Source organism: Ammodytes marinus, assembly GCF_949987685.1.
Source record: "Ammodytes marinus genome assembly, chromosome: 4".
Taxonomy (NCBI): domain Eukaryota; kingdom Metazoa; phylum Chordata; class Actinopteri; order Uranoscopiformes; family Ammodytidae; genus Ammodytes; species Ammodytes marinus.
Genome location: NC_137233.1, coordinates 14153401 through 14177858, shown reverse-complemented (window position 1 = coordinate 14177858; position 24458 = coordinate 14153401). Strand labels below are relative to the sequence as shown.

Genomic DNA, 24458 nt, shown 5'->3' with positions numbered 1-24458 from the left:
TTAATAGATTAAAGAGTTGGAACAGTGGAGGTATGACTTCTCCAGAATGTTCTCACAATATATTCCAGCGATCATTGTTTCGGTTAGAGCTCACCACTGAGAACCTGTTAACCTTTTTCTGCTTTAGAAACAATTGAAAGCAGTACTCATTTAGATTAAGTGTTGTTTAAAAGCAGTTAATTTATATTATAATAAATCATCTTTATTTATATAGAACTTTTCTTAACAATATTACAATGTACTTTACATTAGTTTTATATTACGGTAGTGAAAAGGAAAACTGATGTCATAAATACAGGCAATGTAAATACATTTTCCTCAGCAGGGTGTCCGTGCTCACCCTCAGAGACAACGGGAGAAGCCTGGAAGTCAAGAATAATCTCAAAGAAGAACCACCATTTCTATTCAATGAAATGAGTTTGAAGAAGTGGTTGGGGGCTAGACCCAGAAGAACAACTTGGAATCCCCCACCATAGCTGTAGGATGTGGCCTGGTAGAGGGACATCTGAGCTACTTCAAAATTGGATTAAGCTTGAGAAATAGTTTGTACGACGTGTTGTCTGACCCTTTCTGAAATCAAAAGTGTTTATAGATTCAAAATTCAACACTAGAAGCCACAATGAAACTCCAGCCTTCATAAATAGGGGAGGCTGCCACTTCCAATCAAGGCAACAAAAAAAAGCGTTGATATAATCTTCAAAAATAGATGCACACAGAAGTAAATAAACATAATACTGATTTCTAATAAAGTTCATTTGAAACCCACAAACGAAAATACAGCCAGGTCTAAAAAATATTATAGACATAGCTAAACTGAACCCATAATGAAGTTACAAAAAGACAAACAAATACATTTTACAAACTAGAAAGACAGAAACATTCAAAGATTAGAAGCATCTGAACAATATTCTTATTCAAAACACCTAGACACCTAGCCTGGTCCAACCAGACCATTGTACTTCATTTCATTTGTACAGAAGGTCTGGAACTGCTCTATTGGGAAACGTTCACTCACTTGGAGGCGAGTGTCTGTTGAAGTTTAAAACGATTGGATCTGCCCAGTGCCACACTGGCTCAGCCAACCAATCGCATAACGTTTGGTCGTGACGTACGTCATGAGCCGGCTTCTGACGGTGCGTTCCAGTTGTACTGGGAACTCGGAAATTTCCGACTTCACTACATATTGTAGTCTATGGATCTACCAGTACCTGGCAACGGTAACTAGCTAGAGCCTAACGTTTAGTTATTTTGATGAGAAAGGTTGTAGGCGTCCATACTTTCCCGAGCAGATGTACCAGAACACAGACAGGTCGGAATTCTGAACTACCAAGTCGGAAATTTCCGAGATCCGAGTATAAAGGAACGCAGCATTCAACTGAAACTGGCGTGCGACTTCGACGTCATCGTTCTCAGCCACTCGCTCTGTTCGCTGATTGGACCGCCAAAAGTCTGGCTGGAGAAGGAACCCATGAATACACTTCAGCCCCGGACTGACTACTGAAGTGAAATGAAAATTGAGCGGAAGTAGGTAGGTGGGCGGAGCCAGGCTACTAGACACCAGTAAGGAAGCAAAAAAAGACACCAAATGCTACTTGAGGGCCGATACTGGCTCCAATCGCACAAAAATAATCCTCTGTTAAGCTTACCTTCTGACACAACATTTGTATTTAAAAATAGGACTAAACCCAGCCATGTCAACGTAAATAAGTACCTGTTTGTATTATGTACTAACAACCACAGTAAGGAGCTTCCAGGATATTACTCCTGAAATTTCTACTGGGTGACTAGTAAAATTTAGACCTATCGTAAAGTGTTAGGAAGGTAATTTTCCATTATAAGCCTCCAAATCAGCTACAGTGCTCCTTGTCCTAGAATCTTCAAAAGAAGCTCTTTTGATAAATTTAAATTTGCTCCACATACTATTCTGGGCACGAAGCATTGAAGCTCATCAACTATGTTGGAAAATTCGAAGCTACCAATCAAATCGTAGTATTTTATATGAGCGGGCATAACCGGATGACGAAAGTGCTGTGCAAGCGCCGTCGAGTCGTGATAGTAAACAACAAAAATGGCTGCTGATATGTTGTTAGAAATGGCTTTGGCCTCGACACTTAACAATTTGGAAGACGGCACTCAAATATTTCATAAGCAAGAAAGATACATTTTCTGTTTCCGACCGACTTTTATTTTATTTCTTTAGAACTAAACCGAATATGTGACCATAGAGCCTGTATGCGCAAGCCGTAAATCGGACTGGGTGTCCGACCAGATCAAAAGCATTAATAAAAGCTATATAAAACAGCTTTCTTTGCACTGATGGTATTGTTTGCTGTTAAAGCTAATGTATGATCATCAGAGGAAAAATTAGACTGTTTTAAAAATACTTAAAAGTTCCTCGTAGCCACATTAAGTGGCATGTGTTGCCTCTCAGGCCGCTATCGTAAATAACAACTTGTTCTTATGACTTGCCTGTAGAAATAATGATAGGATGAAAAAATTAAAAGTCAACAAGATCAAAATACTGTCTGTCCAAAGTAAACCCATATAAATATATATACACACATCTAAGCTTATAATCAAGATCTCCCACACTAAATGTGTTGTCTGACCAGACAAATTAGTTGGATGAAAGAAAAAGAGCCAGTGGAGAAAATAAATCATCCATCCTAATGAACGATAGATTGGTTATAAAGAGTCATTACTGAGTAGCTGGGCGGAGACCACAGAAATTCCTCCTGACAAAACACACTCACTCTGTGGTTGTCAACTTTCAATTTTTCTGCTTTCTCTGCTGTTTATGCTTTGCATATTTTCTTTACGCATTGAAGGGACATTCAACAAAATTGGATGCTTTATGCTCATTGACTGACTTTTTCCATATGTGCCTCTTTTTTGGTGTGTCTGCCTCTGTACATTCTCTCTCTCTCACGCACACACACACACACACACACACACACACACACACACACACACACACACACACACACACACACACACACACACACACACACACACACACACACACACACACACACACACACACACACACACACACACACACACACACACACACACACACACACACACACACACACACACACACACACACACACACACACACACACACACACACACACACACACACACACACTGGTGGGTGTTCAGGGAAGGGTTAAATGCTCTGCTCTATAAACTCTGCTTTGAGAGTCTGCTGGAAGCTACTGGTTCAGCCTTTAAATACAGTCATTTGACACATCCCAAAAGGGGCTTGTAGCAGAGAGTAGCTGCTGACCCAAACTTAGGCTTTAAGGCAAGTTTGTGTGTTGGTGTCACACTACGTTGGACAGGATGAAGGCCCTCTTATTCACCTGTATGTTGGTGCCGTGGTTGGTGGCAGCCTCTGCAAGGAGGTTTGACCAGCACTCACAGCTGATACCTGGATCTCTACCTGGCATGGAGCTGAACGGATACTTCGGTGACCATTTGAAATTAAGGAGGGCTAGGGTAAGAACTTAATTAAAATTTTGGCAGTCAAGCTACATCATGCTTGACTGCCAAAAATCTCTTAAATTACTCTGACAAATTAATGTATGTGAAATAAGCTTCAACATTTAAATTAACATAATTTTTCAAGTTAAACACAAACAGATTTTACACAAGTAATCCAATGTCACATTGCAATTTTTTCAGTAGTTTGTTTTTGCTGTTTACTTGCAGTATGACTTCTGAAGACAATCATTTCCCTTGTGGTTATCAATTCAAGGTGACTAATTGATGTGATAAGAATACATTTACTGTACAACACATATAAAAATACCATTAAATGTACATTATTAAATTATAGAGAAATGAATAGGATAAGACCAGAAAAATTTCTTATAAAAGCTATTACAAGCAATTAAAAATATATGGGATAAAATATAAAGATAAGACTTTCCATATCTAATGCTTAATGCTTGTCTACCAACAACTCAAACCTAAAAACAAAAAGCCTAATTTGAATCAATTATCCAGTCAAAAAGTTTATAATCACCTTCATGGTTTAGTCTGCTAATTTGTTTTCTTCGACATAGAAAACTCTGCACTTGACTTTACCCTCCTACTCTAAGAGATTATATATTCAGCTCACAGCTTCCACACATGCACACATACACACACACACACACACACGGCTGTGTCTAACTTGTTCTTCCTCCAGACAACCCGAACCCTGGATCGACCACAATAACCCCTCAACTAACCACACTAACCCCTATTGGAAATATTTGGAAGATCCAAAAACCAAAGTCTGGTTTGGTTTCGTCCTTTGGGAACCATTTGCAGGAAGTGAAGAACCCACTAACAATCCGGAGATTGAGAGGGAAAGAAATTAGCGTATTCTATGAGATGTAACTAACTTCTATGAGATGTAACAAAAAATAAAATAAAAATAATAGTTAATATTACAAATAAAATCAAGACAATTTTTACATGATAGACACTAGACCCATTCGAAAAAAAGGGATCAGAGAAAGCCAGGGCTTGTCGAGGCTTACTTCAGCTTGAATGAGTCCTGATTTGTGACCAGCTGTTTCTCATACAAAACTCAGTCAGTGCCAGACCCCTTAGGAGACAGGCCTTATAACATTCACTGATACAATTAAACACAAGCTTTATTTAGGCTAACTTATTAATCCACAACATGTTTCTCTCTTTCATTTGTTTGAGGGCCAATCAGTTGGAACAGAAACCCCAGAGATTTTTGGGTTGGAGTTTTGTATAGGGGAACTTTGATTGATTATAATAACTCTGAAGGTGACTGAACTGAGTCCTCGATTGATAGAGCATAAACTTAGCAACCATTAAGACCAGTGGTGGTTGAAACTTTTATTAACAGGAACTGGTAGCAAATAACTTCCCTACTGGTTGAATGTTTACTAACACACTTTTTAGTAACAGTACCTCTGATTTATGAGCTTCAGTTGTGAATGTTTTATTGGTTGCCTTAATTACCAAGCAACATGAGATTAAATTAGCAGTTGGCCATCATAGGCCAAAAAGTCTTCAAGCCAAAAGATAAAATGTGCCACAACATCCAAAGGTCTAAAGGGTTATGGTATAATAATGCAAAGAAACTTAAATCTAAATTAATTATGATTGGCTACTACACGAAAACAGGCTTCACTTCACAAAGCTCCAAAAAGAAGAACAGAAACAAAACATATCAAAAATGTATCACCACAAAATTATTAATACTGCAGTTGAACAACAATTATAATCATGCACACAGCAGCGGTTAAGGCGGGGGCCAGTCATCCAGTAACCAGCTGTGGAGGATAATGTGGACTACTACAGTAAGCTCTTCAACCGAATATAACGTGGTAGTTAGACTGTTGATAAAGAGGGTATTGACTGGAGTTCGTGTTCAGACCATCCTCCTAGTTTATTTCAGTCACACCAATGTGTCGGGAAAGCGAATAAAAAGATACAGAGGCTCTGGTCAAAGAAACAAAAATTGGAACTTGCCAAAACTTTTGACGAACATCATGAAAGCACACAAGGCATTGGACCAGTCAATTACATCCGATTATACATTTGTGGAAGATGACTTTGTAACTTGAACGCTGTAATTGAACTGATCACCTGGGATTATTACCTTAATAGGAGAGTTGACATACACACATATTTATGTGATTTTTTTGGTTTCTACTCGAAATTTGACAGTGCACTGTGGGGATATTTCCAAGACTGACCTCCTAACCCTGGCAGTGTCAATGTTTTGCTCTATCCAATGAGATGGCCAGCATATGAACAGGCCATGTTTTCTCCTACAGAGGGCGCTACCTCTTGCTGATGAACCTGATGACAGCCCAATCCAAGGGGGAGGGGACGCCTCAGGTAAGAAAAATACCTGTTTACCTAGTGTCCACCTTTTAAAAAAACACAAGAGCATCACATTTAAATTATAGGGACAATTTGTCAAGTAGCTTTGACCCAATATGATCATAGTTGGAAGGTCTGGGACAGACATTGGACATTTCCTATGAGTAAATAAGTCAATAAATGAATCAGATTTGTTACTACAGATGTGACTACAGATGTGACTACAGATACTAACCCTAACCCACAGCTGTTATTTGCTGATGGCACAAAATCACTTATCGAATATATTCATGATTGTTTACATTTTGGCAGTTTTCACTTTGTGCGTCCTACTTTTCCTCGCCCTAGAATGTCTGTTCAATGAATGAATGAACTTAGCAAGCACATGTGTGCATTTGCTTGTAATGCTGGTTCACTTGCAAAAAAAGGGCAATGTGAAAGTGGACCACATCAAACAAAAATGATCTAAATTCTATTTGGTCTGGACCAAAGCAAGTGAACTAGCGGACTTGCCCAGTGTGAATGCACCCTTAAATAAGAAACTACTAGACATTCTAAAATAGGTTCAAATTATCGCTTGTAAAAAAAACTTCAAAGTCTGAAGAAATCATTTTAGTTTTAATCTCATAAAATTGAGTTAGTCAAATGTATTAACAGAGTGAAGTGCGTTACAAAGATCTTTAGAATATAATCAAATTCAATATGAATCCGTAAATATTCGTTACAATATAATAGTTAAATAATAATGAATGGAACTGAAAGGAAAATTCTTGTCTTAAGCAGAGATTTAAAAAAGTTGATGTAAGACATGAAAGTAAGGGGTCAATTGTTCTACAGGCTGGGAGAAGCAATGTGAAAAGCTTGGTCCCGTTGAATTTGACTGAGAACATGGAACAGAGAGGAGTAATAGATCAGATGATCTGAAGGTTCTGAAAGTAGATTGGTCAAGCTGCAACACATAATGTTGACCTTTACAAAATTGTATTTCCTGTTATTTTATAGTCTAAATAATGAATCGAGAAAATAAATGTTTGTCACAATCAAAAGTGAGCCTTAATCGCATTCAGCAGGATCAATGGCTGCTTGTTAAAAGTGCACTGTTGAGAGAACAGCAAAGTCAGTTAAGGCTTTTCTCCTGGCATGCAGAGGGTCCCCATAGGAAATTATTCCTGAAGATTGTTTAACGTTTTTGTAATGCCTCTGTGTTGCAGACCTACCCACCTGCCTGCTGTGTGTGTGTCTGACTGGATCAGTGTACTGTGAGGAGGTCAGTCCAGACATGACCAGTGTTCCCACCCTGCCTAAAGAGACGGCCTACCTGTATGCCCGCTTCAACAAGATCAAAAAGATCGCCGCCAAAGACTTTGCTGACACTGGTAAGTGTGGAAATGATCTCCATCACAACCTGTTGATGTTGATTGCACAGCCAAGTTTGTCAAGACATGTAGTCAAAAACTAAAAGTCAGCTGTGAATGCTTAGTCAAATTGTTTGTTTTATTAATTAATTAATTAGACACTTAATGATTTAATTTAAAATTGTACAATTTGTATGGTATTATTTAGAGAAAGCCATTGTAGCCGTTGTGTAAAAGAGACACCTTACCACTTACAGTTTAAAATATTAATTTACTAGTCGCGGTTTGTGATGAAACACTTTTAGTGATTAGGGTTCTTTCAGCTTGGTAAGCAATTGAGGCAATGTAGGCCTAATTGATAGGTAAGTGTTTCAACTGCCTTCCAGTACTACACTCATCATGAAAACAGATGCAATGTGATTTTTGAGCTCAGCAGGTGACATTAACATCAATGATGCCCTAATTTCCTGGAAATGATTGAAAACAGTAAGACAATTTGGAAACGGAAATATCCGAATGTAAAACTTGAAACTGTCAGTCATAGTATCCTAAAAACATTAAATTAAATGCTAATCAAAAACATATACCGTATATAAGCTACTATTTTGTGTAACATTAATATGGTGGTCCAACAACAGAAGACTGTAATTTTTTCTTTCTTTCAAAGTTTTTTTTATTATATGTTAGTAACAAAATTGTAGCACAATGAATACAAATTTTTTTCCCCTTTTTTTCCCGAACATACCCCACCCACATCCCACCAAACAACACGAAATATACACTACAAGAAACAGAAATAAACAATCAATATGAAAAGAAAAAAAAAAATATCAATCAAATAAAAGAGGGGGGAGGTAGCTACTCTTCTATAGTTGTTGTTGGTTTTTTTAAATAATTTAAGAAGGGGCGCCAAATTCTGTCGAATGTATTCTCGGATCCCTGGGTAGTATAACGTATTTTCTCTAAATTCATACATGACATAATGTCTCTAATCCAATGTGAGTGGGAAGGAGGAGCAGGATCTTTCCACTTGAGTAAGATAGCCCTACGAGCAAGTAATGAGGTGAAGGCCAGTACCTTCAGCTTCACTTTAGGCAAGCCCGGATTTGAAGCAATGCCAAAAATTGCAGTGAAAGGGTTCGGCTCAATTTGATGCTGAAGTACTTCAGAAATTGTTCGAAAAACTGATGTCCAGAACTCAGTCAAGGTGGGACACAACCAGTACATGTGAAAGAGTGATGCCGGTGCGCTCTTACAGCTATCACAGGTCGGGTCTACATCGGTGAACATACGAGCTAATTTAGTTTTAGATATATGGATACGATGTACTACTTTAAATTGCACAAGAGCATGTCGGGCGCACCTGGAGGTAGAGTGTATCCGATCCAGGACTGAATCCCACATGTGATCTGTGAAGGCAGAACCTAGGTCCTGCTCCCACAGGGTTCTTATAGCTGCTAATGAGGGGCTATGCAACTTCGAAATAAGGTTGAAAAACACAGAAATTGAGCCTTTTAATGTGGGGTTTACAGAAAGAAACAAATCGACATGATTGGCTGGCGGTTTATAAGGGAATTGGGGAATTAACTTCTGCGTAAAATGCCTGATTTGCAGAAATCGGAAAAAATGTGTCTTTTCGATACCGAAGTGTTTTGTCAATTGAGAAAAACTAGCAAATAGATCATTAATAAATAAATCACCGATGCATTTTAAGCCTTTTTTATGCCAGATCTTGAATGCACCATCCACCGTCGAGGGAGTAAACAAATGATTAGCTGCAATTGGGCTGAAAAGTGAAAAACTCTGCATTACAAAATTCTTCCTAAATTGGGTCCAGATTCGAAGGGAGTGCTTAATCACGGGACTACTGTTGGGAATAGCCGAAGAGAGTGGAAGTGCGGCGCATAAGAGGGCAGATAGGGACAATGGGCTAATAGTGCTGGACTCCATTGTTACCCAGACTGGGGCTGAGTCGTCAAGGTGAAAATGCACCCAATACACTAAAGAACGGATATTAGCAGCCCAGTAATAGTATTGGAAATTAGGGAGGGCCATTTCACCTGTTTGTTTGGGTCTTTGAAGAAAAGCTTTCCGTAACCGAGGGTGTTTACCATTCCAAATATAATTTATCATTAAAGAGTCAAGGGCCTGAAAAAAGGATTTGGGGAGAAAGATGGGGAGACATTGGAATAGATATAGGAACTTTGGGAGTAATGTCATTTTAATTGAATTTATTCTACCTATAAGAGAGAAAGCCAGAGGAGATCACTTCGATAATATTTGCTTCGCCTGATCCAATAATTTGAGGAAGTTCGATTTAAATAGGTTTTTAAAATTTCTGGTAAAACATACCCCAAGGTAACTCAGATGATCTGTCACCACTTTGAGTGGGAGAGCTGTATTGACTGTAATTTTTTCAACAATCAACAGTGACTCTGAAAAGGATTGACCTGACGGGAAACATGATCTCAGAGATCGAGGATGGGGCTTTCTCTAAGCTAACCCTACTGGAAGAATTGTCTCTATCTGAGAACCAACTGGTCAAACTTCCAATGCTGCCTGCCAAACTCACATCCTTCAATGCCAACCACAACCAGCTCAAAACAAAGGGTGTCAAGGCTAATGCTTTCAAGGTACACATCATCACTTTTCTCAACTTTTGGAATATTCCAAACCGAACTCTAGGTTGGTTCAAATCAAGGCATTTAAAAAAAAACATTAGCAAGTTGCCTTCAGTCATACAAAAAAAGAAGCCCATATTTTCTTAGTTGCTCTTTCTCTTAATCCAACATTTTTAAAATGATCGTTCATGCTATAAAGAAAAAGATACCTTTAAATAAGAAAGTATTATTGTAAAGCTAACCACATCCTAACTCCTCTTATTACCTAATGTACAGACGTAAGATTGAAATCAGACAAATTTGCTATTCCCAAAGTATATCTGGTAATAGCAAGGTAGGCTGTTACAACACATTCACTTCCGACACAGTCACAGCACAACCAATAACAACTCAAATTAATTTAATGGGTCTCCATGATGTGAATTTTTTCCCAAACAGAAAATGACCAAGCTTGCTAACCTGTTTCTGGCCGACAACCAACTGGAGGCTGTTCCATCCATCCCTGACAGTGTTCGGATCTTACATCTACAGGTTTGTATCTTTTACTGATAACTGCTCTACAAAAAGGTCCCAAATTCATTTAAAAAGGGGTTTAATTCCTAAAATGTTTTCAAGAAAATACTGAGAAATCACGATCCTGAGAACTGGACCAGCATTTATTCAATCTGTAACATTCTTGACATTGTTTCCATTTCCTCCAGAACAACAATATCACTGAGGTCAGCATAAACACCTTCTGCAGGTCCAATGACACCTACTACCTTCGACTTAATCTCAGTGAGGTCCGTTTGGATGCCAACCCCGTGGTGCTTTCTAAAAACCCAGACAGCTTCACCTGTATGAAGGTACTGCCTTCTGGACGGTACCGCTGAGGAGGCCGAAACTTTACTGTAGCTCTTTGTTGCTGATGGAGCCGTTGTCCCACAACAGAGTGCTGGGGGGATACCATGACATAATGGATTTTGGGGTGCTGGTCCCAAGGTGTTATTGTTTTTACTTCAGAAAACCAACAGCTTATGACATTGTCAGGTCAAAATTAAACCATTCACTGGACTAAAGGTGTAGAATGTAATAAGTTTCTCTACTCTGGCCTTCCTCAGTTCTACTGACTTGTGTGGAGTGTCAGGTTTTTACATCTACAAGATGTTGTTGTGCATTGTTAAGGATCATAATCACATGAATTGGCACAGAATCACCTGAAAAGGGGTGTGTAGGCCTGAATATGCTTACAACTATGTTTAAAATCATTAGTTCTACAACTCTATAATGAAGTTACAATATTTCACTAAAAGTGAGAAAAGCCTACCAGCAGACACTTTTAGACAGTTTCTTCAAAGACATTTATGAGATTAAAGAAGTTCAAACTCTTTCACACCTCAACACACCTGGCCCATCCCTGCTGGAAAGAAATGTGTTTGTCAGCTTGTTTGTTTTGGACAACAAAAATCCTCCATCACAGCCTTTGAATCAGCCATAGGAAAGGTGGTTTCATGTGTCAATACATTTGACAAACACTTTGTTTAAAGCGTACTGAAGCCTAGACGATGGGACTGTAAGTGACATACAGCCTGAAAGATTAAGGCCAACTGCTCAAAAGATACTACAAGTGGGGTCCTTTCAAAACGTTCCATAATGCCAGTAGAACTGATGTAACCCAATTGATGAGTTGAGAAAATCAACACTTCTACATTGACAGTCCAATTTATTGTTTTATTCAGACCTGACACTGTAACACCTAAAGGAATGCAACTACACAAACTGCATAGAACCAACACAAACATGCAGCAACGAGCCAACAGGCTTGCTTTATAACTACCTGTACCTTTTAGTTTAAAAACACAACAAACCAATGCTTTTGCATTCTTTATGAAATGCTTTCTAAATAAAGAATCAGTTTATTACTACGAGTAACTAAAATAGAAGTTATTTCTGACATACTGTGACCCCTGAATGGAAATGTTAGTTTAGGGAAAGGACATAGAGTTAAGTGCCTGATGAAAGTGGGATAGTAGATGCAACAGCAAGTTACAAACAAGATTTAAGAAATTTCAGTCAAAGAAAAATGTATACTTGATACTTGCATGTTGATTTAAAGCCTTATTTCCTCCAACTGGACCCTGTTACATGATAGTGGAAAATCTTTCTGAAACGCCTGTGAGCATTGTTACATTTTCACCTTACATAAATTGTATGTTGCTTTTAAATTTCTTGCATGTCAGACTATTGATCCCAGCTAACTGAGACCGCTAATAAACAGGCAGCAGGGATAGTCTGAAAATGCTATTCTCATTGAGTGACTAGAAATTAACTACAACTTCTCAGTTTTGCTCTGCCATCGTGTGAATTAATTTCCCTTTTAATTGTTTCATTAAAAACAGCTCTATCTCTTTCTATCAAGGACAAAGGCCATGTAGACTTATGCAACTGCAGGCTTTCTTAAGCATTTTGTGACGCAGCTTCGCTTTTTTAATTTATAGACTCAAGTTGAAGAGAAATGGGAAACATTTCATCTACGAACTATGGTAATGTGTGGTAACACGTTATATTTTGTCTGCTTTTAAAATGTCTTTCGTGTGTCCTAACATTTCTCTTTCAGTAATATAAATTACTTTAGAAATGATTACTGATGTGAATGAAACAGTGGTGTACAAGAAATGTATGTAACATGGCTATGTTTTTAAGATATTTTAATAAAGTTAAACTTTTTTTTTAATAACATTTTGTTGGTGTCATTGTTGGAGTCATGTGTAAGGATTAGTGTTTTTAATATTAAAGAGGACCTATTATGCTTTTTCAACTTTTATGACCTATAAACGTTGTTAAAATGATTTATAGTCATGTTTAACCATACTAAAGTGTCAAGTAATGACTTGCATGCATTTAGACGTATTCCCTGCTGACCGTCTGGGGTGGCTGTGCAGAGCGCTAAACACTAGGGCAGCTCGTTGCGATTCACTTCAAATTTCCGGGATTTATTACGTTGGAAATCCGGATTTTTCCATGTATGGTAATGCTGCAACGTGCTCAGGCACGCTCCGGCCATGCCCCCACCTGCCTGCTCAAATCTGTCTGTGCGCCGCTGAAAGTGTTTCGGAAGGTAACCAATCACAACGGAGTGGGGTTTGCAGGAGGGGGGCGAGGGGGCGGAGAAGCACAAAGCCGAGTGTGGACAGAGAATGCTGAAATCGCTGAGATGAGAGGAAGAGCTTCCCGAAAATCTACATGGTTTTTTGTGCTGTGATTCATGTCAGGTTGCTCTATAGGAGTCATTAATGAGAAATTAAGACCAGAAAAGTAGTATAATAGGAGATCTTTAAGCCTAAAGTATAGGTACTGGCAGAAAACAACAACTGGAATTACACTTCACAAAGGAAGTTTTGGCTGTGGTTATGGCAATGCTGTTTCGATGACAAAGGTTTTGTTTTATAGTTTAGATTGTGATTTAATTGGTTGATGGTACAATCACAACAGTAAATAAATGTTTTCCAATATTATCATGCTGCGTCATGCATTATATTCCCGACCGTAAGTATTTTTATTTTACACACTTATATTCACGTTGAGATGTATCAAAGAATGACTAATGAAAGGTTTGCCTTCACCACCAATATGTAGTTATATTTGTGAGAAGATGCATATGAGCTAATAGGTAGAAATAGAACCTACCAATGTACAATGGAATACAGAACTATACTTTCAACTCAATTGTCATCAGCACAGGTTTTTTTTTTTATTCAAGCCCATAAACAACTGAAACATTCACACGTTATATATCCAAAGCAGGGCTAGCTGCCCTTACAGGTTAAAATGTATGTTTTTTTACTTGAAAGTACATTCCAAGATACCGATAAACGCAAACGTTCATGGTGACAGTGTTGGAATTAGTAATTGATATCGCCATATTTAGGCCACACAGCCAGCACAAGAATAACACTTACTGCATTACACCGTCACCATGAATGACTGAAGAGTCTGGGCATGTTGGGGTGTCTGCGTGCAGAGCGATACAACTGAGAAATCCCAATCAGTGATTGGCCTTGTGCTTGTAAATGTCTACGGTTTGTAAGTGCTACGTAGACAACCATCATCTGCAGTTCTGGTATACTACAGTGCCCGGCTGATTAATGTTGTGGTCTATAGCTAAATTAATGCCAGGGATTTTATGTGAATCCTTTGTGTTTAATATGTGTATTTGTTTATTCCTCTAATGTTCATGTCTGTGTGTCAAAGCATGGATATCCGCATACAAGGCACTCTCCATATTACAGCTGAATAGTTACAATGGGAATTAAATTTTTCCATAAGAACACAGAAGAAAATGCAACTGAAGCAAAATAAGAGTTTGGAGCACACTGTCCAGTATGGAAAATGTGGGTTAATCCTTCTTTATCCCAGCCAACTTGGCAGAACTGTACATTCTCTAAGTAAACAGGAGAATAGGTTCCATATTGCTTCTGCAGCTTTATTTAGTATTTCACATTTTACTGCTACTTCTTAATGTCCCGCCCTGACATTTATCACGCTCATACCAAATCACACCCACAACATTAACCTTCATTTTTATATTCTTTCATCAGCTTGAATCTAAACAGTTTAGAAACAAAAGCTCCCTATACAGAGTGTGTTTTTGTCCAGTTGTCATTGCATCTTCATTGTCGAAATATAGCTGACAACCTCCTCCTATTCTAATTATATTCATTGTAAGGCGGTCAACAGAAGAAAACCCACATACAAGGGCTAAGGCTGGCCCTATACTTTAAATCAAATTAGATCAGTCATTTTTTCAGACAATACTGAGAGACATCCATATATCTAGGATATCTAATATCTACAGTATGTATCTTACCTATCTGTCCAACCATTTAGCCATCTAGCAATTTTGTACTGGATTACGTACCAATTTAGGCCTGAAAATTAGAAGTCCAGAACAAACAGCACTGATAAGGATTTTTTTTAACTTGGTTTGGGACCCAACATTTAGCTTCATGAAATGAACCCTTTAAAATCACTTCACCATGTCATGCCATCCAATCTCTGTACGCTTAAAGCTAGAGCTTTGTTTGGGTTCTCAACAGTAGCTTGGATATCCTGTCCAGGATGTTTTGCACTTGCTTTACCACACCGTTGTCATGAAAATGGGGGCTGAGCTGGAAGGCAAATCTCTAGATCTACTGGTCAATCTTCGTTTCTACCCTCACTTATGGTCATGAAGGCTGGGTCATAACCAAAAGAAGTAGATCGTAGGAACAAGAGTCGGAAATGGGTTTTCTCAGGAGGGTGGGCGCCGTCTCCCTTAAAGAAAACGTGAGGAGCTCACTCATCCGGGACACCCGGAGTAGAGCAGAGGTGGTTCGAGATCTGGTAGGTATCCCACCTGGGCGCCTCCCTAGGGAGATGTTACAGGCCCGACTAGCCGGGGGGATGCCTAAGGGAAGACCCAGGACTACGTTGAGAGATTATATCTCCACACTGGCCTGGGAACGCCTCCTGATCCTACAGTTGGAGCTGGTTAATGTGGCCCGGGAAAGGGAAGTTTGAGGTGCTGCCAGGTGACCCGACCCCAGATAAATGGTTGAAGATGAGTGGGTTGAGTGACTACAATCCTGAATAAGTGAGGTTCTTATCTAGCGATACATATTTTGCATGTTTAATACATGCTGACAGTCTTATGTTGTACATAGTCCAATGTGTGGAACAGTGGGTGGTTAAGGGGTGGTTAAGAAATGTCAGTGTAAGAACTGTATGGTTGTTATGAATTAAGCCAAAACTAGTCCCTTTGCTTCTTCATTAACGTTCTGTCCTCTCGAAGTTTGAAAAGACAATAAGGCTGATGTATGAGGGTGAATCCCAGCAGGGGTAAGGCAGAAGTTATGTTTAAACCCAACTTAAGTTCCCATTTTAGTTCTGTGTCCCCTCATGTTGATGGAAGACCTGGTCTCCAAATTGAAAGACTTCATGATGGGCTGATGAATCTTGCCCACCACATATGATGCAGAGAGGGATAAAAGTCCAAAATGTCCCCTAATGTTTCCAGATTGTTATTTCAACAATTTATGAAAAGCTGGGGAAACCTCATTGGTCCAACATGCTGTTATGTTTCGCAAAATTGTGATCAGTGGTGTTTAAACCAGACATAAGAGGAAAGGACCAACTTGGCCTAATCCAGAGTAAATCCTCGATATTCATTGTGAGCAACAAATAATTTGTAATCTGTCAATAACACGTGTGCGGGTGAGGGATGCAAGTTTTAAGTCAATTTGGGTGCAGGCGGGTTTTTGCTTACTTGAAAGTGCTGAAAGGTTCTGCTCCTGTCTTTACATCTGTCTAAGAAAGTCCTGAGAGTCCTGAAGAACAGCAAAAGATCCCTGCTCTCCTCCACCCTGATATGACATAGAAAAAAATCAACATTTAAACATTTATTAATGACATTTATTAGTTCTGCTCCCTCAAAGTTTAATATATGACTCGCTGAACATTAAAAGGTGTAAAGAAATATCGGTAAAAATGTGACAATATGCATCATTGAATTCAGAATGGATATGAACATAAAGTTAATGTGATCAGTTCTAATTATCAAAAGTTAATATTTTCCTTATACTTTTTCTAATACCAGAGGATTCTAATACATGTAATCCTTTAATACTGTAAACTGTATGACGTCTCAACTGTAGCACTGTGTATAGTGTATAGGCTTTTAGAAAAACTAACATTGTGAATACACAGCATGCATTCAGGGACAGTATGGTGTCCGAGTCACCCACATTTGGCAGCACTTGAAGCCCAACCCATAATCACTGTAGTTACTCATGTAAAATAAACATTTACCTATGTGGAGCATGAGTGAAACTCAAGCCATTAGGCATAATGTGTAGACAGCTGGATTGATTAGAAGTGAAAATAGAAGTATCTGTTCTGTCAAATGCGTCAGAGATGGAAGACTGACAATCTTGGCTGAGACACCTACTGTGTAGATATTTCATAAGAGTCTTCATTAGCTTCTCTGTGAAGGTTTATCATGTTCACCAATTTAGTTTAGTGTCTTAACATGCTGCTAACATTAGTTAATTTGCAATACAAATAAAGTCAGGAATGTCCTTAGTTTTGCAGGTGTTCGGTCATAAAAGGACATTTTCAACCCGCTTTCTCTGTCTGAGAAAGCTTAGGACATTCTGGGAAAGTCTTTCCAGAGTTTTCCAAGGGGGCCTGGGGCTAGACGGCAGCTGGGTTAAGTTTCCAGACGACTGTTATTCCACACAGAGCTGATGGAAACATGGCAGCACCCGCCTATGGATAACTACCAAAAAGACAAGGAGAGACTTATCCCTGGTTGGATATTGTTGTATTGAACTCATTACCGGGTTTGAATGATCAGTACAGAACCGAATAAACCATACCAAATATGAGTTTGGCAAACAGTGGAAAAAAAGATCAAAACACTAGAATAATTGACCGGTCTATAGCACTGTGCATTGACCTCAATACTATTTAACAGTGTAAAAACTATGTAGACAGTAGGGCTGTCAGAAAGATCTGTGCATTTAAGAAGGCCCCTGCTGCAGTACAAAGCACCACCTCCTGTGTTCATGGTAGTGTTGTAGTCAAGACCACCTAAACATATACAAAACATGACCAACGTCCTAAGTGTATCGATACGAGACTCGACAAGCCAATCCATTGAGGGGTTGAGACGAGGGCCAGACCAGTGCGAGTCCCACACTGCATGACACATTTGGGATAAAATGTGGAACATGTACACCATAGGCACTCCTCAAAATTATTTGAAATATCCCCTTACAATCATTCACAAAAAAATGTATTAGGATTCCTTCATTCACCTCACTTTGTTTAGCCATATACTGTAAACGGGTGTGTATTAAGTTGTGGTCTTGGACGGTCTTTAAATAAAATCTAAATCCTCTTTGTCTGAGACCGAGACAAGAATGGGTAAAAATGTGGTCCAAGACCTTAAAAAGTGATCTCGAGACTCTATTGAATACTACAACACTGGCTTATACACTTTGGATTCGGAGTTTGGACAAATTGTTACAGATTAAACTTTTTTTTTTCTTTTATTTGTTCACCCTTTACTTGATAGTGCAGTGCAGAGTGGAAATTGGGAAGATAGAGGGACAAAGGTCCAAGGCCAGGGTCCAACCTGGGCCATTGCAACAACGACTCAGCCTGATTTTCAGATAAAACCGTGCAGTCCTGATTAACATCTCTTGTAGACCAACAGGAGCAGCTTCAACCAATATTACTTTAATATTTGCTTTGGATGTTCATATTAAGATTATTCACAATGTTCTGTTCATCCCTAGATTGTAGCCTCAAAATCCACCCTAACTAGTCAACTAATCCCTCAATGTCTTGTTTCTTTGACAAACAAGCTGTTGTAATGGGTGACAGGAGCAACTGACTTACCATTCATCACATCTATTGAAGAAATATGTTGCCTGACAAAGCTCACTCAGATTGGCTTGGGCGTTTTTTACAACAGTGGAAACGGCCTTGAATCAGCACACCCCTACCACAAAATCGAAGACCTACCACTACCACTTGAATCTACCACAGTTTCAAGTCAAGTTGGTCACCGTAATATAACATTCATATTAAATACCAGAATCTCATTGGTAGATACACATACAATGCACTGATCACATTCATGTTACACTGTCTAAAATGCATGCATGTTTACTGTAAGCATTGTGTGCATGTGTTTAAAGGAAACCTTGAGAGTAAACCTCTCTTTTAGCTGCAGTGCGCATTGACAGTTCCTGCTGTTGTCCTGACTTTAGTAGTTTGGCTTCACACCATTAGCTTGGCTTGGACAAATAAACACAAACTTTAAGTTGACTTGCTCCATGACAACAGCAGCACTGTGTTAAGCAGAGGTTCATCAGGAAGTGTGACAGTCTGTGTATCTACAGTGTGACTTTGTGCACTTACAAAGTTGAGAAATATTTTCATGGGAAAGGAGGACAGATGTGGAAACTACATGTGTTTGCTAAATACAATTCACCAATAAAAATCAGTGTCAGTAGTACATAACTAGCCTGATAAGACAAAGATCATCTGATTTATCCTGTAAAACTATAATACACACACACACACACACACACACACACACACACACACACACACACACACACACACACACACACACACACACACACACACACACACACACACACACACACACACACACACACACACACACACACACACACACACACACACACACACACACACACACACACACACACACACACACAGCAGCAGCAGCAGCAGCAGCAGTGTGTCAGAATCATTATCTCTAGTATTTTTCCATCTGTTGTTTGCCAAATTCTTCAGACTAGACCATGCAATCCAGATGTGGTGTGGCCTCAGATATAGAGAAAAGCAGACCTCTGCTTCACTGATCCACGGACAGAACAGACTTTTCGACCGCCTGTGTTAACAAGGACAGAAAAGGTACCTGAGGTCCTAAAAACAACACTGCCAACACATTTAGTTTATATAAACAAACTCGAGCTCAGATCTGACAGGAGCCAAGAACAATGCAAGTGCTTGTGATGCTCAGGTGGATACCATCAGAAAGAGTGAGACTGGAGTTCACCAAAGATTCAAGGAAAACTTCTTTGTTGCATATCAAAACACATACATACTGTACATACAGTATATACCGTATATATGTATATATACGGTATATATACAATCACCGGCCACTTTATTAGGTACACCGGTTACATTTTTTGTTAACACATTTAGCTAATCAGCCAATCATACTATGGCAGCAACTCCATGCATTTAGGCATGCCGCAGCCGCAGAGTGTTGGAATGGAAAATGTATTGATTCTCTGATACATAGTGATTATGTCTTGAAATATTTGTCATGCTGAAATTTCTTTATATTTTTATAGGTTGCCTTATACATTCAAAAGATCAGCAACAATGTTAAGACGTATTACCATTAAAAAAGTTCCATGGTGGCGAGGAGGTTTTGTGGCTCAGGTCCAATTTATCTGGTGACAACAGAAATGTTCCCCAAAGATCCATTCTTCACATATGTTTACAATTTATTCATAATTTTGCCATACCGATTGTCCAAACTGTCAGTTCACTCTGTTGGTCTATTCTGTACACATTATATCTATTTCCTGTCTGTCCATCCTGGAGACCCTCCCTCCTCCGTTGCTCTTTCGAGGATCTAAGAATGAGGTACGTTTATGTTTTGTAACATGGGGCTGCGAAAATGACTACAAAATTGCATTAGGCAAATGGTTAAATCTTGTTCAGGGCTTTCAAGTTTTAAAACTTTATTCCAAAATCTTTACTTATATTTCTCCCCAACACTAAATAGGAAATACACATGGCTTGTATATAGGATTCTATATCCAAATGGTACTTCTCAGATGTTTCAGTATCGTGATCACCTGTTTCTATTTTTTTTCCACTTTGCATTAACAAAATAACTATAGAATACTGAAAAGACAAGAGGCCATGCAGTATATTAAAATTACTTAATTTTCTATTTCAGACATGGCCCGTTGTGCACACAAAGCACACACAGAATTTTTACTCAATAAGATATTTCCAGAGTGAACCATCTTCCAACCCTACTCGAACCACTATCTCTCACAAGCTGACTACAAATTAAAAATAAACTTCAGGCCAACTCTTCAACATATACAATTAGTTTCATAAATTCGAAAAGTCCATGCCAAATAAACAAATAAATACAATCTGTGGACTCACCAGACCACCGAGAAAGAAATCTGTGCAGTTGAGGGTCAAATAAATGTGAAACATAACTCCATGCCTGTAGAGTCTGCATTGACATATCAATTGTAGCCCTATAACTTTGACAAAAGCTCCAAACATTACCTAGAAAACCTTAACGACCAAATTCAACCCAGATATAACAGTCACAGCAGGTAAAGAACACAGGTGTAACCAATATGTTATTAATTTACAGGTATGTATGCAAGTAAGCCAGCAAACCTAAATGGAATGCAGCCATTATGAATGTAATGAGATGCACCTGTGTTTGACAAGCCAGAAGTCTGCCATGGGAAAGGTTTGTTGTTTGTGAATAAAGAGCAGACGAGAAGATGCGTGAGTGTGGACATTCAGCTGGAGGACAGCCGTTTGCAGTTTGACATCTTCTTCTACTTTAAACACTTTGGTTGAACTAAACAGACTTCATCCTGACAGGAATAATATCCAATATTAAATATGTAGAGTTGGACTAAGCAGACAGTATAAATAAATAACAAACTGACTGGCAAACGCATTTAAGTTCAAACTGAACTGCTGACCCATGTGCCAAATCCACTTCAAGGCCAAAAGTATATGGACCTCCTCTGAACATTACAGGCATCCCCGTTTGTTTTACATGTGATTACATAACCATGGGCATTTACTTGCTTTGGGCTGTTTGGCAGATGTTGGAAGGAACCTGGCTGCAGAAATGTGCTCAAATTTACTGATTATGCTATTTATTTTGGGCAATAAGGCCTGGTAAAGAGTTCTGTGCACATACTTTTGGCCATATAGTGTACTGTAGACCCTACGTTTTATCTTCATAAACAGTGTATGGTTTTATCAGATACAATGGCTCTACTTTAATGTGTGGCCCTATTTGCTCCATTTTTTAGAATAGTTTGTTCAGTCTCTCCTTTACTTGATGTTCACACTTGAAGCTCATTAGTTTGACTATTTCAAGAATGATATCTCTGTTTTGATGTGATCCCCTGTGGTCACTCTTTGACCTGAATGTTACCATGTTAAGCAACTAGAAAGTGTTGTTGTGTTGCGTCTTTAGTTCTAGAGATAAGACGGAAGGAAAAGTCTGTAAAATCAATTTGCAGTGTGACTTCTTACCCAGACAGGAAGCTGCTGAAATTCTGCAGGTCACTGGCGTCCAATACCACGTTCAGATTACTGATCGTCCTCTCAGATTTCTCCACGGCCTACAGGATAAGCAAAGTATACCATCAATTTATTGGTTAAAAAAAACATTAATTTCTGCCACTCCAGTGTTAAATGATCAAGTGTTCTCAAATGAAGCATGAATTTTTTTCTGGAAACTGGTCTGTTTTTAGAGTTTCAGACAACGTACATAATCTGAGAATGAGCAAAGCAGACAGTTAAGTACATAAGGGGAACTAAAGATAGCCAGAGCTGCTTAGCTGCATGTGGGTAAATTCAGTTTAAAGAAAAATCCTAACTGCACTACAAAAGTTAATTTAACATCATTCTAAGACAGTCTTAACAAATACATAAAATTGTAACCTTCATGAAGGTTTTATTAGCTGTCTGGGATTGATTTCGGATAGGTTTACAACATTTGGAAAACTCTTTTTTTTAAGCTTACTGGAAGTTGTAGTAGCTCACATTGTGTTAAAATTAGGTGTGAATTAAACTGTATCACAAAGGACAAGAGAAACATAGTGAAAAACTACAAAGTACTGGAAGTTGGCATCAAATGTCTGGTCATAATCTTGAAAAACATATTTTGTTTAGAGGGTTCTTATTGCTTCTTGCCTATGTTTAGACATACAGTATAACACAAATTCTCAAAGCAAGGTAAGGATAAAATTATTGTTAACAATATAATTGGTTACTGAAATACCAAAAGGATACCAAGCTCTACCTGGAGGAAAGTGTTGGCATATGTATTGTGCCTGAACAACATATGGTGAGATTTAAACAAGCATCTAATTTAGACAGTTCTCCAATCTGAACTTTGAATTAGTTGGCGTGAAATCAAAGAAAAAACACTAAAGAGCTTTTGTTTTGAAGAGATGAAATGTAAACCTTTAAATGTTATTGTTTCCAGCAGCATGACTTCAGGTAGTAAAACCACCACCTGCCATTGATTCTTCCTCTGAGGTAGTACTCATACCTGACCGGATGACACTTAAGACCTGACATAATGTTTGTATTTGTTCTCAAGTGGTTTGCCTGCCTGACAGCTGCTGCTGCTGAGGAGCTGCTAAAGTCCTATCTGTCCCCTTGATTACTCATCAGTGACCAACTGAACATGACACTCTATCGCCCTCTGCTGGCTGGACACAACACCAGCACCCATTCTGTGAGGACACAGCCGAAAATAACAAAAGTGTGTTCCTTTTAGTGCATAAAAGATTACCAAAATCATTTCCAAAAATGGCCTCTGTCCCTCTCTTAAAATGTATTTTGAGTGAAAGATCCAGAGATGTTTGTAGACTGCCTACCACTGAGTCACAAGTCTAAAATTCAAAATAATTTATACAATTCTAAATTCAACAATGTTCTTTTAAATCTTATGCAGAGCTCTTCAGCTGTTGATTTACAGTTTTTATTTACAGAGATTAAGGTTTTGGCTGGAGTTCTGTTTAATGGCCAAACTGGATATGAACATATTCATCAAATACATCTGGCTAAGGGACATCATGAGTAGAGCCCTACCAATACTGGATTTTTGAGATTGATATGAGATTATAATTTATAATGGGTTGTAATCATGAGTATACCTCTCAGTTATTACAACAGATGACCTTACTAATTATAAAGAGCCGACAAAAGTTTGATGCTTTGCTTAGTTGATAAATAAAACAAAAAACATTTAAAAGAGAGAATGGATTTCATCCACAAACGCTTAACATTGGGACATGAAGTAGTAAAAATTCTGCAGGTTTGGACCAGAGATCTTCTGTCTAACAAATAATTAAAACAATGAAAATACTCACCTTGACCTCAGAGAGGTGGAACTCCACCTGAAAGATCAGTTCAGAGCAGTGACCCGATACACAGAGCTGCTGGACCAATTTACTGTCACCTAGTACACACACACACACACACACACACACACACACACACACACACACACACACACACACACACACACACACACACACACACACACACACACACACACACACACACACACACACACACACACACACACACACACACACACACACACACACACACACACACACACACACACACACACACACACACACACACACACAGTAAATTATTACTACTATTATCAGGATGGGACCATTTGAAAGCCGATTTTATATTATAAATCTTGTATAAAGTACTATTGCTTTTATTGATGCATTGCTACGTTTTGTTTCTTGGCTCTTACTGCTTTGCAGAGTCTTTGTGGTGCAGCTGTTCAGACTGATGCCGTTCATCTGTGTCTGTCGCTTCAGATCCTTCTCCAGCTTCTCCACCCCCTCATTAAGCCTTGACAACACCTTCTCCTGCCCTCCTCCACGTCTCTGTCCGCACATATACAGCCTGTGGAGACGGACATGACTTCAGCACTCCTGTTTACTCTTTTTATTTTCACCAAGTCTACGTTTTTATTGAGTTTTCAACAAGATATAGACAAAGCAACAAACCAATATCAACAAAAAATAAAAGAATAGAATGTGGTACCAAAATAAATTCAATAAAATAATGTCTTGAATTATTTCAATATTCATATAAATATTTGAAATCGGATATTAATTTAGTCAGTGTTGTGTATACATTTTCCATTTCTTCCAGTTCTTATTAAATGTATTCACTTTGACTTTCAAAAAGGTATGTCAGCTTGTCCATAACAAACATATCTTGGACA

The 24458-nt window shown here is 38.6% G+C and overlaps 2 protein-coding genes across 2 annotated transcripts in view; one reads left to right on the top strand and one right to left on the bottom strand.

Moving 5' to 3' along the window:
- The window catches only part of cenpp (centromere protein P), a gene marked incomplete at its 3' end in the record, with an annotated part of 101417 nt that overhangs the window by 75270 nt on the left and 1689 nt on the right, over nucleotides 1–24458 (bottom strand). The window contains exons 3-6 of the mRNA XM_080026304.1: nucleotides 23979–24133; nucleotides 23572–23660; nucleotides 21722–21810; nucleotides 16122–16218 (exon numbers count right to left, since the gene is read on the bottom strand). Coding sequence (XP_079882430.1) covers nucleotides 16122–16218; nucleotides 21722–21810; nucleotides 23572–23660; nucleotides 23979–24133 — 430 coding nt within the window. The remainder of the gene's footprint in view (nucleotides 1–16121; nucleotides 16219–21721; nucleotides 21811–23571; nucleotides 23661–23978; nucleotides 24134–24458) is intronic.
- ogna (osteoglycin, paralog a) lies at nucleotides 3239–12556 on the top strand. The gene is made up of 6 exons (XM_080026305.1): nucleotides 3239–3504; nucleotides 5814–5877; nucleotides 7074–7238; nucleotides 9648–9850; nucleotides 10277–10369; nucleotides 10540–12556. Exons 1-6 carry the CDS (start codon nucleotides 3349–3351, stop codon nucleotides 10708–10710), a joined length of 852 nt encoding a protein of 283 aa, XP_079882431.1. The 5' UTR covers nucleotides 3239–3348; the 3' UTR covers nucleotides 10711–12556.

Coding starts and splice junctions, on each gene's coding strand:
- ogna (XM_080026305.1), top strand. CDS start 3,349: ATGAAGGCCCTCTTATTCACCTGTATGTTGGTGCCGTGGTTGGTGGCA. Junction 3,505..5,813: donor TGAAATTAAGGAGGGCTAGG/GTAAGAACTTAA, acceptor TTTCTCCTACAG/AGGGCGCTACCTCTTGCTGA. Junction 5,878..7,073: donor AGGGGGAGGGGACGCCTCAG/GTAAGAAAAATA, acceptor TCTGTGTTGCAG/ACCTACCCACCTGCCTGCTG.